This window comes from Mya arenaria, chromosome 15 (assembly GCF_026914265.1).
Source record: "Mya arenaria isolate MELC-2E11 chromosome 15, ASM2691426v1".
Classification (NCBI taxonomy): domain Eukaryota; kingdom Metazoa; phylum Mollusca; class Bivalvia; order Myida; family Myidae; genus Mya; species Mya arenaria.
The window spans coordinates 37,251,435-37,268,431 of NC_069136.1; the positions used below are offsets into that span (position 1 = coordinate 37,251,435).

At 34.1% G+C, this 16,997-nt stretch overlaps 3 protein-coding genes across 3 annotated transcripts; all 3 read right to left on the minus strand.

Annotated features, from left to right (window-relative positions):
• Positions 1–7,800: 7,800 nt before the first annotated feature.
• On the minus strand, positions 7,801–11,885 carry LOC128219338 (uncharacterized). Its single transcript, XM_052927146.1, has 2 exons — positions 8,343–11,885; positions 7,801–7,891 (listed from the first exon to the last, which is right to left on the minus strand). Exons 1-2 carry the CDS (start codon positions 11,756–11,758, stop codon positions 7,801–7,803), a joined length of 3,507 nt encoding a protein of 1,168 aa, XP_052783106.1. The 5' UTR covers positions 11,759–11,885.
• Positions 11,886–11,924: 39 nt separating this feature from the next.
• On the minus strand, positions 11,925–14,831 carry LOC128219339 (uncharacterized). Its single transcript, XM_052927147.1, has 6 exons — positions 14,727–14,831; positions 13,568–13,682; positions 12,840–13,016; positions 12,519–12,620; positions 12,307–12,409; positions 11,925–11,965 (listed from the first exon to the last, which is right to left on the minus strand). Exons 3-6 carry the CDS (start codon positions 12,960–12,962, stop codon positions 11,925–11,927), a joined length of 369 nt encoding a protein of 122 aa, XP_052783107.1. The 5' UTR covers positions 12,963–13,016; positions 13,568–13,682; positions 14,727–14,831.
• LOC128219340 (uncharacterized) lies at positions 13,376–16,778 on the minus strand. The gene is made up of 6 exons (XM_052927149.1): positions 16,767–16,778; positions 15,705–15,805; positions 15,514–15,604; positions 15,238–15,318; positions 14,727–14,861; positions 13,376–13,417 (listed from the first exon to the last, which is right to left on the minus strand). The coding sequence occupies exons 1-6, from the start codon at positions 16,776–16,778 to the stop codon at positions 13,376–13,378; spliced, it is 462 nt and encodes a 153-aa protein (XP_052783109.1).
• Positions 16,779–16,997: the final 219 nt, after the last annotated feature.

Below are 16,997 nucleotides of genomic sequence, written 5' to 3' on the forward strand. Positions count from 1 at the left end.
AGGGTCATTACATAATGTGGTTAATACTTCAATAGCCTTCATTCAATGGACTTAATACCTTGCACAATTAATGATGAACATCTTACAATAAGGTGACATAACTCCATTTTAACTAAATACAAATTATTGCCCTTTTTTCATTTTTTTTTCTTATGTCAGGCACATTTATATATTCTTAACAGGGTTTTTGAAAGCTAATTGTTTGGGCGGGCTGGTGGAAGGGTCTTCAAAGTCACCTTATGTGTAAAATAATTTTAGCTAGGTTTGACATATAGTGACAAAACTTCGTATGTAGGAAGCCTTTATGAAGACCTTTCATGAGATTGCGTTTTAGGCTTCTGGGATCAATATAAAGGTCAAAGTTACTATTAAAAGCAAAAGAACTGGTATTGATTAACTTAAAGGTCGACATATTGTGACCAAACTTGGTTTATATGAAAGTTCATACAGACTTTTTATGCCCCCGAAGGTGGGCATATTAAAATCGCACCGTCCGTCCGTCCGGCTCTGTAATTTTCCCTTGTATGGACAGATTTTAAAATAACTTGCCAAATGTGTTCCACATACCAAGACGAAGTGTGGCGTGCAAGACCCGTGTCCCTACCTCAAAGGTCAAGGTCACACTTAGTGTTTATTCACAATGGAGTGCTGCATATAAGGACATAGAGTATAGGTTGTCGTGTCCGGGCTGTAACTTTCTCTTGTATGGACAGATTTTAAAATAACTTGCCACATGTGTACCACATACCAAGACGACGTGTCGCGTGCAAAACCCGTGTCCCTACCTCAAAGGTCAAGGTCACACTTAGTGTTTATTCACCATAGAGTGCTGCATATAAGCATAGAGTATAGGTTGTCGTGTCCGGGCTGTAACTTTCCCTTGTATGGACAGATTTTAAAATAACTTGCCACATGTGTACCACATACCAAGACGACGTGTCGCGTGCAAGACCCGTGTCCCTACCTCAAAGGTCAAGGTCACACTTAGTGTTTATTCACAATGGAGTGCTGCATATAAGGACACAGAGTATAGGTTGTTGTGTCCGGGCTGTAACTTTCCCTTGTATGGACAGATTTTAAAATAACTTGCCAAATGTGTTCCACATACCAAGACGACGTGTCGCGTGCAAAACCCGTGTCCCTACCTCAAAGGTCAAGGTCACACTTAGTGTTTATTCACAATGGAGTGCTGCATATAAGGACATAGAGTATAGGTTGTCGTGTCCGGGCTGTTACTTTCTCTTGTATGGACAGATTTTAAAATAACTTGCCACACGTGTTCCACATACCAAGACGATGTGTCGCGTGCAAGACCCGTGTCCCTACCTCAAAGGTCAAGGTCACACTTAGTGTTTATTTACAAGGGGGTGCTGCATACAAGGACATAGGGTATAGGTTGTCGTGTCCGGGCTATAACTTTCCCTTGTAAAGACAGATTTTAAAATAACTTGCTACATGTGTTCCACATACGAAGACGACGTGTCCTGTGCAAGACCCATGTCCCTACCTCTAAGGTGAAAGATACACTAAGTGTTTATTCACAAGGGAATTCTGAATATAAGGACATAACAGTGTAGGTTGTCAAGTATGGGTGGTATTTTTTTATGTTCAGAGGAAATTTAAAATAACTTGCCATATGTATTTGACACATAAAGGCAAGATCAACTTTTCATGTACTGGCCTTGTTCGTAGGTCAATGTCACATTCGGGGGCATTCGTCACATACTGTGACAGCTCTTGTTTATTGTGTTTTGGGTTAGGATCTAGGTCAAAGTCAGTATTGCTGAAAAGTACAATTATAGTTTGTACTGAATAAGTAAGGGGTGACAAAGTGTGACCAAACTTGGTATATATGACAAGTTAATGGAGAGCTTTCATTCGAATGCCTTGGGCCCCTTAGGGTCAATGTCACTGTTACTAAAAAAATATTACTTTTTGGTACTGAATAACCTAAGTTATGGTTGATATACTGTGACCAAACTTGATATATAGGAAGAGTTTATTGAGAACTTTCATGAGATTGTGTTTTGGGCGCATAGGATCTAGGTCACTGTTATAAAAATAGAAGACAGCAGTTGAAACTGAACTTCTTCTGCCAATCCTTAACAAAACAATTATTGTCACATCACCATTCTTGTTTACTTTTTAAATTGATTTTTCTATTGCTTTTGACAAGCACAAATTACATCATAATGTAAGAAGATACATTGTTAAAAAAAACCCAGAAAATGTTAATTTGAATAAGAGTGTCACTTCTTTTAAATTTGTAGCTGTTTACTTACCATGAATTTATCTTTAAATACAACTTGTACTTTTTATGTGTAGGGTACGAGTTGGACCATATTGAGAGATTGTTTTAAATAGCATATGCTAAAACATACTGTGACTGTTGTTGCTGCCTTTTAATTTTATGAAAAGTATTGCTTTATTATTTTTTTAAATTCCATATTCTTAAGCTCCTAATTCTTGTCAGGTAATTTTTAAATCAAATTAATTGTTAAAGTGACACTCTTATTCAAAATCAATGCATACATATGTATACAAACATATTTTGAGTGATAAACCTTTAACTACTTACTAAATAATGCATTGATGGAACATATTTATTACTGGTAGCAATTTGTAACCCTGTATTTAATAACAGAAAACGCAAAAATATTTAATGATTGATGAATGCTAAAAGATTTACTGTGATCTACTTTAATAGTCTCATAAGGTAGATACACCATGTTTTATGCACATTTCTTTCAAATCAAAATCGGTATCCTTCATGAGAACCATTGCTTTCAACATTCATTTATTCTTTTCGCAATATTAAAACAATAGTATTAGTAGTGGTAAACCTTTTTGGGAGTAAGAGTGCATCTTTAAAAAATGTGTTTAATGTGGATATATTATGATCTATGTGTCTTTGCACGTATGCACTTGCTAGTATTGCCTAAGAATTTGACCTCTGATATTTTATGTAGTAGTTAGATGATATGAAGTAAATTCTGTCAGAGTTAGTGGAACTAATGATCCATTCTTAATCATTGAAATGTACTAACAAGGCATCTCACAGTCTTATGTCTTTGTATGCCTTTGAGGTTATGTCTCCACAAATCTTTATCATGGCCTGACAGTCTGCTTTCTTTAATTTGTGTCTTTGTATTAAAAATATGTATTATTTTCAATACATATTTTATTTATAGTACTGCATTTATCTCCTATCGATTTTCATGTTTTATGTAACTTGAAACTTTCATTAAGTTGTAAAAACATTAAATCTGTGAGAGTGTAGCTTTAAGAGAAACATTAGTGATTTTAGCATCAAACTTGTTTTATATGTTCTTTTTAAGTTCTAGGTTATTCTGTAATCATCAACCATCATTGTGCCATAGATAGACATGTGAAAAATTATTATAATGTACTATGTTATATTATTGAATAAAATACTGAACATGTTACGGTATGTTTGAATTTGGCTGATCATTGAGTAGTTGAGGGATTTTTATAGTCATATTTAGATTCCCACTGAACCTGAAAAGGTATACCATGAGGTTTTTTCATATCTACATTGTATATAACAGCGAGTGCTTTCCAATGCTTTAAAAAGATATTTCCATGAAATAAAACAGATATCTGATCATCTCAAACAGTGCACATATAAAAGATAATTTTTCGAAAATTTTCCTGTTCTCGCATTATATTGAACTTTAGTATGTACAGGGCTGGGACACAATATCATCGGTGCAATTTCCTTAATAAAATCACTTTCATATAGAATGTACATTAAGTCATTTTATAGCCATCTTTTTGTGGATATAGTAAAAGAAAATGTTTATTTCAATATCATGTTGCATGATGTTTCACCTTGTGAAAGAAGTGAATTTTGAGAATATCATTTGAATATGATATTTCATTGTTTGAGAAAGTGACAATATCAAAAAAATATTTCCATTTTTATGAAATTCAATCCCCTCAGTGACAATTAAACAGTGCAGTGATACCTATTAATTGGTGACACACTTTATCGAAAGAAGAAGAGAGGTAAGCACAGAGCTTAAACACAATGTCGATGACATAATTTCTGAAATGACACTACAGTTTCTGCATACGAATTGCTGCCTTTATCTATAAAAGTGATTAAATGGCATTCAACTTAAACCCCCGTTTCAATGTAAGAAAACAATATTGTACCTATGGCTACATGAATTTGGCAGTCGAACGTTTTTACTTATAGGTACAAATTTGACTGACAAATAACAATTTGCAAATCATAGACTAATAGAATATTTTATTTAAAGAATAAGGTAATGTAATGTAACTTTGTGAAAAGTTGTGTATACAGAACCTCATTTTATAATTCTGTCGGCCAATTCATCATGCGAGTACGCTGAGGGTCGATTTAACGTGGAATTATACTTTGTATAATCTTTGCTTGACCGACCACAGCCTTTCCATTGAAATTTCCAGCAGAACAGAATAAAACAGATTTTCATGATCTTTTTTGACACCGAAAAATACAGAGAATTTCCGGTAAATGTGTATAACCCGGTTCCCGGTAGCAGTTGTTACTCCAAGAGAAAGTGGCATTCATGGTAAAACTCATTGCACTTTTTTTCTGCAAAATCCATAACGGCGGATTTTCTAGCGTCCAAATGACCTTTCTGTCGGCATTGGATTATCATATCTATTAAGACCTGGCAGTTTGTCCAAATCCAGGTGTAAAATAGTGAACAATATTACAAAAAAGGGTTTTCACCAGCCGCAGTCAGCGTTGAAAGCCTATTTTACTCGTACAGACGGACGACCGCACTTCAATTAAGCAGACATGAACGTTTTTGTAACATGATGTTGTTTTTTCTCAGAGAAAATGCCAAATATTATAGCATTTAAGGCTATTTGGGCTTTCATCTTTTGTCCAATGTGTTCTTAACCGCTCTTGAATACGCACCGAGATGGTACATCGGTTTAAACCGTTTCTACTCTTTAGCTGGTGCCTAGGAAAAGCGGATAGCCCTCCACTCAGTTGTTATTGCTGTAACCATTCCGATAGCATATGACTGAGTTAGCCTTAAACTTCTTTATGAGTTAAACGATACATTTCCAAAATGCCCATTCCCCCGTTTATTGGCCAGGTTTTAGAACCCGCTCTTGAACCTTTTCTGCACGATCCGGGTGTTCACGACTTTTAGCAATCTACCATTCGAAGCATCTTGTAAGACCATACTTTAGCCCATTTAATTCGTGTGCTTATCCCTCAAATTGGCCATAAAAGTTAAAAACCGTTATCGGGACTTTGCCGTGTATGTCAATTATACCGACACAAGACGTAAAAAACACCTTTTTCTCAATATTTTAAAGCGGCGGCACCTGAGATGACACGGATCAAGAGTGTGCGTCCGTCCACAAGTCTTGAGATCAAAATGGCCATATTTGAACAGTGCAAACCTTATAGGTGAACACATTTCCAACCAGCAGAATTTAGTTAGTACAAAATATACACTTGGATCGAAGTCTGATTTTTTTTTAACGTGGGATATTTAACATAAATATGGAAGTTGGTCAAGGTCACGAATGTTGTCATGGTCAAGTTATATTGACCTTCAAGCATGACCACAGCCATTACTTTATCTGATCGAGGGTCTAGTTTAAAAAAAAGGAGTTAGTCAAATATGACAAATCTACCACAAAGCGGGAAGTTTACTCGGATCGAAGTGATTTGCGTGACTTTAAGGGTCGAGAAACCCTAGATCTACCTCCCTATGGTAAGTTTCAAAACAATCTCTCGAGGGAACAGACTGATCAAAACGGACATTGGGATATCAATTTTCAGAATTTGTACCTTGCTAAAATCATATGTAGCTTGTGTCAATAACTTGTTGAATTAAGTTGATCAAGAATTAGGTATATTGTAAAATCACACTTTGCTTTCCTAGTTATTTCGTTTTTCGTACTAGCTTTGCATTCATGTGTGTAATTATACCTAGGAATAGAGGGCTGCTCTAAATCTAAATATTTCTTACCAATGCTTAATTTTGTTATCTTTCGAGAGTACTTGATATTTTATTCTGTTTGTCTACTTGTGTACATAATATGCATGTTTGGTTTACTCGTATTGTTTGAATATTATTGTGTTAAATGTAATTCATAATATGTGTCATTATTAGTATATATATCAATGTTTTGCTCTTCATTTCATGGAGGAATAAAAAGTATCTATCAGGCTTACCTTTTACCTTTTTGTGTATTAGCTTTTGACTTTGGCCAATGAGGCATTTATTACATTTTGTTCCATAAACGACTGAAAGTTTGTAATAATTAGCATTTCATTTACTTGCTCCAGTTTCTTTGCACGACTCCATATTCTACTATTGTGCTTTGCTGGCAATGTTAACAGACATTGCGATAATAAACAATGGTACATTCTAATTCTAAGGAAAGAATTCCGTCTGAAAGTCTCCAAACAGCAAATCTCATACATCACAAACATTACAGAAGGTTCCATACACATGTTCGTGTGAAATTCATTAATTATGAGGCAAAATCAGAGACGTTCACTCAACAATGCTACAACGAACAACTAGACCCGTAATAAAATTTTATTATAAGATCATAAAACATGACTTCAAGCATTTGATTTATAACAAATAATAACAAAACAGGAATTAAATGGGTTTTTTTATAAAATGAGTCCAAATAAAACAGTGTAATATATGTACTGTAAACATGTGTTCTCAGTAGTTACATGAGATGTTGTGAAACAGCACGTGAATGTGTACTTATAAGTGTGTGTACAGCTTCCATTCAGTTTACTGCCATCTTTTACTGCAATTATTTTAAAATCGTAAAATATTCATACCTAGCTTTCATTATGTGCAAGGGGTACCCAGCATGTACACATACAAGTGGTATTTAACAATATCTTCAATTACTTATGCAATATAGATTGTTATATCATACTTAAGAAACAATTTAAGTTAACATTCCACATTGATAAAATGTGTATAAGCGAATGTATGACCTTAATTATTTGTACAGAATTGGGCAATTTCAGTTTCTTCTTCTAACATTTGTAGCTAAATCTTTCAAGTGACTCTTATTCAAAATCAAAATATACACATGTATGAAACATACATTTCGACTGATAAACCTTTAACTACTTACTAAATAATGCATTTATGGAAAATATTGATTCCTGATAACAATATTGTAACTGTGTATTTAATTCCTAAAATTAAAAATATTAAATGATTGGTGAGTGCTAAAAGATTGATCATGATCTTTATGTTTCCTGCAACCTTCTTTCAAATTCAACTCTGTATCCTTCATAAGAATCTTATTTTTTATATAAAAAACAATTATATAAACTGTGGAATATCTAATTTGGGAGTAAAAGTGCATCTTTAAGCATAACAGAGATTGGATTCCTATTGTAATACTTTAATCAGAAATCATTCCTTACATTATCAAAATCTAGATATTGCAACAAATAATGGAATTCACCAGTTGAACATTTACAGTGTAAACATAGTCTCTGCCTTATCTTTTAAAATCCACAAATGTTTCTTTTGCTGTTCTACAATTAAATAACAAAACTTGATATAAAGGGTTATACGATAATTGTAAGACATTTATCAACACTTAATTGATTATTATACTACATATAATACAATACATACTGTTCACTACAGGCACTAAGAAGACTGATCAATCAAAATTATATTGTTTGACACCAACAGATTTATGAAAAGAATGTCTTTAGATCGATCCTTCTGGTTCCCTTTTGTTTATCCACATAAAGGATGAAGCACTGAGCTACAATTCCCTCCAAGCCTTCAGATTAAGTAGTTGCACATGCCGACACAAGTAGATTGGATGAAGACGCTGTGGAAAATCTGCCTCGAACCTGAAAGAGGGATATGAATTTCTATAACAAACATATTAATTCATAGCTTTATAAACAATCAACATTTTTCTTTATGTAATTATATATATATATATATATAAGATATTTATGCTTTGAACTTTTAGTTTACAACCATGTAAATAATTATTAACATACATTAAAATCAAAGACGTGATGTATTTCTGGTAGAACTTCTGGTGGAACTTGTTGACCTTTCTCAACAGCAAAGCTGGAAGCCAAAGTTGGAGTCTGTTCGCTCAAACTGAAACATACTAACAAACACAGCAGAAACCGAAAACAATTGCAGATGCAGTGATAATTACTAGTCAAAAGTATACGCAAATGAGAAAGTCAAACAAATATATATAAGAAGTGAATGAAATATAAATTAAACATAGTTCATTTGATCATTTTATGATGCACAGCTCTCTGAAAATCAAAGTTGTTATACATTTCATAAAGCCCAGCTAGTGCAGTGCTGATTTTCCTCTTGTAAGCAACTCTTTTTCTCCTGTTCCACTCATGAATAAAGAACTGAAGATAGAAACAGAAATGAGATTGTGTCATTTGTCTTGCTGATTTCTTCAGAATCTGGATGAAGCTGTTGAACTGTTCGCAGATTTCTGAGTTCACACTTTCAAATCCTTGAAGTCGAGAGCTTCTAAAAGAAGTAGAGCATTTGTGTGAATAACCATGAAAAATATCGTGAAAAAATCTAACATTCTTGTAGTACCCACTCTCTCTGTTGAGGCAATATTCCTGTAAGTTACAGGCAAAGTCATAAAACACTGCTTGTGGAGGTTTGGCTAGATGAGAGTATAATGAAGCTGATGGATCTTTTCTGCCTTCAGCCACTGTCATGTGGAATCCATAGCAATGACCGTGATCTGGACAAAACCAAAGAAACAAGTTAGATTTGCCGGGTGCTGATTGTTGTATTTTTGAGTAAATCTTTCTGCATCGCTCAAAGTCCATAGCTTCATCATCATGGTCATTGTTTCTGCCTGCTCGGTCCTCATCTATCTGAAATTTGCGTACATTCCTCAGTTTAACACCATGTTCATTGAAGTAATAAGCCCGGCCCAGCTTCTCAGGGTTGTATGTTCCGAATTGAAAAGTAGCATCCTCTGGGGCATAAACTGGTAAGTTTAGAGACTCATTAGTAAGATGAACTAGAAAAAGGTTAATGTCATCAGGTAGAATGTTGTTATTGTTCAACATCGATTCTGCAATCAAGTCCCGTATTTCTGGAGCAAATGATCTCATCTCATACATCTGTCTGTTAAACTCAAAATCTGAAAGATTTTCATTAGTTAGAAATTCCTGCAAGAAAAGTGCATATTCTGGTGACAAAATGCTTGTCACAGATGCTGTTGTAGCCAACATCTTAAGGACAGATGCATAAGCTACTCTTTCAAATTCTGACATCCCTCGAGTAAATCGCTGGAATGATTGATGAGCCTCCTCAGGTAGAGCCTGCATAAGTAAATTAATTCTATCATTATTTTCTGGAATATCTAACGGTTCAAATTCTGCAACTGTAGTTCGGGCTATATCATCCAATGCTTCACGATAAGCGATCATCTGTCTCTTTTCAACTCCAGGCTTATTCTTCAGGTAACATCTGTCCATCCGTCGATGCAATGTTTGCTGTGTCTGTAAAGAACTATCAGGTGTACTTATTTCTGTGAAATTTGAATGACGGAAACCTACGCCTACTCTGGTTCCATCACAGCACAGTCTATTAGGCTCATACCTACAAATGTCACATGGTTGTCTGAAATCAATGTTCATATTAGCTGCCCAACTAAACCACCATTTTAAAAAAACTGTTGCATCCATAAACTTGGCCTTTGGGTCACGAGTTCTGTAGAGTTCATCCTTCATCTGACAGTATGCTGAAAAAGTGCAACCAGTTTTCATTACTGATGATGTAAACTCCCATCTTATTTCGTCACCTGCAGCTGTTTTACTACTAAAAACATGAATTGATTCACTCTGGCCTTCATTCCATGCAAGTTCACAGCGACTGTCGTCTATCGGGTTGTAACAGACTCTTTTGTAAACATCACATTGCACAGGCGCAAACTGTGTGTAAACTGTAAGAACTCGACCTAAAGGAATCAATTTCCCGTTTTCAGAGTAATCTGGATCATCATCTCGCTTCAACCATCCAGATCCACAGCAGCATGTATTGTCTGGCATATCTGGATAGAAATTGGGACCCTTCAATGAACCATCAGCCTGCCTACTTAAGGTCAAATCATTCCATCCGTCACGTTTGATGATGTTACGCCTCAACATATCACTCTCTCTAGCTGCTGCTGGATGGCTGCTCTCACACTTATACTTCCATAGACCTGTTTCAGGATCAAAATTGTCATTAGTATCAACAGGATCACCATCACCAGCATCATCATTTGTTTCATCATTTAGTAGTTGGTCATCTAAAAAAGTTTCATTAGTGGCATTTCTTTCATGCAAATCAATCCAGGATTCTGGATTATGTTTCAGCACAAATAAATGTCTGCAAAGATTTGAAGAATTCAAGTTATTTAAATATCGTTTGTGTCCCTTCTTTGATTGACACTCGCCATTGTGACAGGTCACAGTATAATTTGCTTTGGCCTTGTTGTGACTCAGTGATAAAAAAACAGGTTTAGTCTCTCCTTCTGCCAAAACTGAAAATTTCCGTGTACCATTAAAGTCACTTAATTCAATCAAATCCTTGCCAGCACACTGCTTTCCCTCCTGAACAAATTTACGGGTTTTGGTTTCTGTAGCCCTTTCATCTATCTGTAGATTTGGAAGAACAATACACTTAAGGAATGTACAGTGCATGCAGCTATTCCTGTTTGAATAATTTAGAGTTTGGCTATGAGCTATATCAAATAAAGTTCTATATATACTGCAGGTACAATGGAAGTAGTCTCCAGATTCTTGCTTTAGCCAAGTGGTATAAACATACACTTCTTTTCTTAAAGAACCAGAATCATTATAATCATTCATACAACATATCATGGTGTCTTCCTCAGCTACCTGAATATATATCTTTCCATCCTCTATTAAATCAATAGAAAATTGTTCATACATAGATTGTTTTGATTCCTGCATAACACTCAATGGCTCCACATCTTTTGTCACCTTCACAGAGGCTGTGCTTTTCCTCTTCTTAGATGGCCTCTCTAGTGCAGGAATTTCTAAAACCTCACATTGAACCGTATTTAAATCTGGGTAATATGTTCTATACTTAGTGAAAATTGTATTAATTTCATTCTGCAGAAAGAGACTGAAAGTAAGATATCTAAGTGATGTTCTGAGTCGAGTTTTTTTCTTGTTTATGAAGTTGGATGCAAATTTTGGATCACCTTTGAATAGTTCGGTTTTTCTTTTGACGTCACCTGGTAAACAATTTAATGCCTTTGACTGACTTAAAAGGGTTTCTTCTCCTTCATATTGCTGCTGAAATATTTCCCTCGAGTTTCGAGGAACCTGTTCCAATTTTGAGTGCCTAAAATCTAAAAGCAAAGCTTGAAGACGGTCTTCCTTTCCTGCAGTACAAGCATCCATAAACTTGGCAGTTGAGGTTGAAGAAAAGGGCAAAATTGATACTGCAAAGGATAAACAATTAATATTATCAGTGTCCTTCATTTGTCTTGTATCAGCAATACCTGGAATGAATTTTTGCTTAAAGAAATCATTAAGTCTGCTGCTGGGCTTATATGTATTCGGCTTTTCCTTTTTATCTTTTATATGATCAGATTCCATGTTCTGTATATCTTCCACTGTTAATGTATTATGCAAAAACATATTATTGTCAGTGTAATGAAATGTATCTTTGATTTCTTGCAAATATTTCTGTTCCATTAGGCCAGCATACACTCCAGACTCAACATAGCGGATGTACAGATATTCAGCATTGTCTACAATGATTTTAAATACATGACAAACAAAAACACCTTTGGTGCAGGTTTTGGCTGATGCTAATAGAGCAGTGTCATAATCTAACTTAAGAAAACTTAGTTTTTTGCAATCAACAATTCCTTCTTCTAAAATCAAATTCAGAAATAAGTTCTGCATAGTTATGGCATGAGAACAGAATTGTAAATTTGTAAGCAAGATACTTGACCATTCATTTGGAAATGTACAGGAAGCTTTTCTTTTTACAGGCTTTAACTTAGTTCCAGAATGAGAATTTGAACTTAATTCAGGACGTGAAGTTTGGACAAAGTGGAATTGATATTTTCCACCATGGAACTGCCTGTGCTTGCGGACTTTTGGATCTGGACTTAAAAGTGAATCAGTGTCATTTTCCTCAAATTTACCATTATAATCTAACCAGTCTTCAACTAACAAAAGTCTTTTTTCAATAATTTTTTTCTCAATATTTAAGAAATATTTAGTATAATGATTACTTTCAAAATCCAGTGTACACAGGTGGTCGCTCATTGTGTAGGATTTGTTTGTCGGCATGTCCAGGTAGTCCTCATTAAACAGTAACAACTTCAGCTTGCTTCTCTGTAAAAGACATTGAATATTTCTCATATTTGTGAGTGAAATATTGCTGAAAAAGACTCCTTTATTTCCACATTGAGTTCAAATATGGAAACTATTGAAAAGGTCTTACCAGGTGTTTTGGACAGAAGCGTAAATCAGTGGTTTCTGGGTCGATTCTTTTTTCTGGGAGATATTCCAGCCAATCATTTAGGGAAGGAAAGGTGATTCTGTCCTAAATAAAAAATAATTTGGGAAATAAAATTGACAGAAAGATGTTTAACAGTGTCATACATGAACACAAGGGAATGCCACAGCTAATTTATTATTGCTCAGTAGGTTAAGGAGATCATCATGGCTATTGATAAACCCTGTCATTACATTTTTAATTTTCTATTTAGTGTTATAAACATGCAAAAAAGTTAAACATTACAATATCTTTTTTGCACCATACATCAAAGAAGTGGTCGTGTATAATGTGTAACTCCAGGTCTTCGTAGCTCGTTCGCTGAAATCCATTGCATTGCGCCCATTTGCATTCCTCTTCTCGTCCATGTTGTCGCAGGTGTTGTCCCATTCTAGTTGTTGTTAGCCCGATGAATCCACAATTATTCCATTCACAGTGATAGGTCTTGGGGACAAAAACAGAAGAAATTTCTTTATATGGTAAATAAATCATTTAATCTTTTTCTGAATTATTACCTTCATTCAGACCAAAGAAGATGCAAAATTTTTATTACAAATTTATCTGTTATATTGCATGTTTCTTAATATTAGTCATTAAAGCAAGACCACTGTTTAAACTGTTTTATTTTTTTAAATGTCATAAACAAACTTTAGGATAACATGCAGAAGATGAAGGTTGGCACTTAACTTAATAATAGTAACTTTATATTTCATAAATTTTGATTTCTTCGTTATTTTCATGTTAACATATTTTATAACTCACAGGTCCAGGATTTTGCTCAACATCATTTGATAAAAGTAATTTTAATTTGGAGAAATCGGCGTGATCTGCGATATCAAATTCATCTGTAAGAAAATCACAAATTTCTGAATTCATGTACACTTGAGCCTTAATAACTTTTATTTTTACACAGATATTAAGTTGATAAGTAAGTGTTGACAAAAAGAAGCATGAATAACATGAAAAAATTGTATAAACAATGTTTGATTTAGTACCCAAGAAAGAAATTAAACCTTGATGGGGAGGTGAAGTTTTTTCTACAGGGTTCAGGCTGGATGTTGAAATGGTGCTCTTCGAGTTTGGCTGACTTCTGCTGCTCTTCGTTGATTTCTTGTTCGTAAATTGTAATAAAATAATTTCATTAAACATTAATATCCCTTTTTATTATTTAAACATTAAAATTACCCTAATGGGAAGTTCATTATATATAGATGATGTTTGTTTTGTTTTTCAATGTAATATTGTAATTTATTTCACTGAACAAGCAAGATAAATGTCATTTCAGAAAGGATATCATAAATTTATAATTTGAGTTCCTGGACCCTGTTTGCACTAAAGTATGGTTTTGACATTAAAACTGACTAAAATTTCAGAACAGTGTAAATAACCATTTTGTTTTACTGATAAATTTCTTTTATTAGACAGAAAGCACATAATGAATATTACATATAAATCTGTCATTTTTGGCATTAATTCAATTAAATTTGATTAACATTACAATGAATTGACAATTATTGACAAGCAATAATCATTGATTATCTAATGAGCATTAAGATTCAGTAAATAAACAAAACTAATGCATATATACAATTATAAACATATCTTTCACTGGGGATGGGGGGAATGTCACAGAGAAAGTAGACAATCCAATGTATCTTACGCCAATATAAATTTATTGCCACATTTTCATCAAATTCTTGTTTTAAATAGTGGTTTGGGTTGTGTGTTTTTTATAAATGACTGTATCACATTTGGATATGTGTTCATGCTCTGTCTTATTGCATAACACAATGTAACAATCCTCCCTTTTTACATGTAAATGTTTACATCAACACCAGCTGGTATCAATTTAAGCTGTTTCTAATACCTGACAAATATGCAAGACGGTTAGACCCGTGTTGAGCATTTTTATATCAGTCAATAAATTTAAGGGGCCAGGGGGAAATTTCCAAAAAGGGGGTGGGGGATCAAAATATACCAATTTAATCATAGCCACCTTATTAAACTTACAAAGTAGTCATGTAAGAAATGAAGATGCCAAGGACTATGAAAAATTTATTATACAATGTATAATTATAAACTAAGAGGTAAAACTCATTCACTGATATAAAAAAAAACTTGTTTACCGTACTACTCAGTAAATATCTAACATACCCGATGACAGAAAGAATTGTCAGTGTTCTTCTTGTATTTGGTCCCTCCAGGTACATGGCGTCGACAGAAATGGTCCAGTAGGAAATCTTCTCTAGAACACTTCACAGGGCATAGGGGGCAGTCAAACCATGTCTGCTACAGTTAACGGACACAATGCATTCAATATTTCTTGCTTCAAGTTATAAAATGAGGTTTTTACAATTCACTTCGACACTTTTCGTAATATTGCACGTTAAAACATTTCAACAGAATGCATCAAAGCAATACACCAAAACATTCTTAGAAATAAATAGAAAAAAAAAATATGATAATAATAATAATGCAAACACAAGGGCTATAACTCTGGTTTTACTAAATGAAGCTGGGAATGAAATCCTCATAGATTAACAAAGGCATTGGTTTTGCATTTGCCTACCCTTTTCTTATTAAATTATTGGAAAACTGAATTGTATTTAATTTAAATGATGCTGCAATTTGTTACAAATTGCAATTTCATGTAGCATGTTCTTACCTTGTTTATCTTCTTAACTCCAGTCATTGTAGAGCAGACAGGTAGGCGCTTCTTTGTGGTAATGGCGTCTTCTTTCGGGCACTAAATATGCAAGATATCAAAGCATTTATTATCCATAACCACCATCAAAAGTGTTTCTTCTCTCTATTTCAAGAACACATCACAACACTAGGACATTGTTATGGCTCAGAAAATGATTAGGATTAACTTTGAAAGTTATGTTGATTTTAATCTTTTTTGAAGAAACTACATCACTACAGGAATATTGTAACTTACCATCCAGATGCTATGTACATTGTCTGCCTTCACCTTTACCGTTACATCAGATGTCAACGGAATTTCAACGTGATCTTTATACTGCTCAGATCTACAAATATACATGTGGAAACATAATTGTAACATCAATTAATTGATTTGACAAGTAAATTAAACAGAAGCTTTAACATCAGCAAATATATTTCATTTACCTTTGAACTTTCAGCTGTCTGTGTTGCGTAAATTTTCTTCGCCTTGCCCTTCGATGTTTGTTTGATCTGTGGTTACATGGTCTGGCTGATCTAGCATCAACCTAAATATTAATGACAAAAAACGTTGGCTACCTTCTGGGTATAAGTCAATCAGGATATATAAAAATATAGCAAAATATGGAAATGTTTTAGGTTGTTTAACCCTTGTCCCTACCAAAGGTAGACAAGAAACAGACATGCTTTAAATGTTTTCATCAATGAATGTATTTAAGTTTAGTTATGTAAATGCTCATTAAATTTTATTAAAATTGTTGCATTGCCCATCTGAAACAGCTTAACAGGCTTTCAAAAAGAATACCAGCACAGGAATCTCAGATTGACATAAGTTTTTTTGCACTATTACCTATATTTATTAAATAATTATGTTATAATATATATTTTAAGTACAAAACAAACATAACAGAGACCTTCAATACATTGCGCCTTGGTAACTTCACATTATGCTGCACTGAGGTAACATCTGGAACTTCAGCTGCTGGCAGTAAGAATAAAACAAATGTTCCTTTTGCGGTCATAATATGAAGCTCAGTTCATCTGTTTTATGAAGTCACCATAATTAAGAATAACCTTTGTTATCTTTGAATAGAGGCATTTTCAAAATAAAAAGAACAGTGGTACAAAATAGGAATTAAGGCAAAAAAACACACAACATATTTGATTCTTCCATGCTAAGGTTAAAACACTTGACATTGACCACTTTTGCCTTAGTAAATAAGTGTTAATTTACTTTCGACACAAAATAGATAAAATATATATTAGCACAAGCCCCATCCCTGCACTGGTAAAATGTGTTTTGGCTTCCTCAATTTCTGGGTTTTATACTGCAGGGCTTGTAAAAAAAAATCAAATGCCAAGCATTTATACATGAATTCGGGCTTGTTCATCCGAAAGACTAACTTGATGACTGACCAAATGTTACGAATATAAAATTAGAAAAGGTTCATAATTGTTTGAATTACCTGTAAATGGTAACTTATAAATGAACATCCTATATCTACCAACCAACACAAGCATCTTATCAGAGAATTCAATGCTTTTGATAAATTATAACTATTGATCTAGCAAATGCCATCCATTTAGAGCAAGTGTTGTATTTACCAAACGGACTATTTCCGAGTACAGAGGCTGCTTGCTGGCCTGGACATTCTGGTCACTGACTGGTTCAACAGCAGCTGCCAGGCTTTGAAAATAGTCAGAGCTAAAAATAAGGCACCAGGAAAATATTGTTTTTAA

Bases quoted from the DNA above. Each gene is read 5' to 3' on its own strand.
- LOC128219338 (XM_052927146.1), bottom strand. From the start codon at position 11,758: ATGGAACAGAAATATTTGCAAGAAATCAAAGATACATTTCATTACACT. The intron at 7,892-8,342 runs GTATAACAACTT...TCCCTCTTTCAG, and splicing joins CTAGCTGGGCTTTATGAAAT to GTTCGAGGCAGATTTTCCAC.
- LOC128219339 (XM_052927147.1), bottom strand. From the start codon at position 12,962: ATGGGACAACACCTGCGACAACATGGACGAGAAGAGGAATGCAAATGG. The intron at 12,410-12,518 runs GTAAGACCTTTT...TGTCTTTTACAG, and splicing joins GCTTCTGTCCAAAACACCTG to AGAAGCAAGCTGAAGTTGTT. The intron at 11,966-12,306 runs GTAATCATTATA...ATAACTATGCAG, and splicing joins GTGTACACTGGATTTTGAAA to AACTTATTTCTGAATTTGAT.
- LOC128219340 (XM_052927149.1), bottom strand. The intron at 15,319-15,513 runs GTAAGTTACAAT...TTGCATATTTAG, and splicing joins ATGTACATAGCATCTGGATG to TGCCCGAAAGAAGACGCCAT. The intron at 14,862-15,237 runs GTAAGAACATGC...CGTTAACTGTAG, and splicing joins GAGTTAAGAAGATAAACAAG to CAGACATGGTTTGACTGCCC.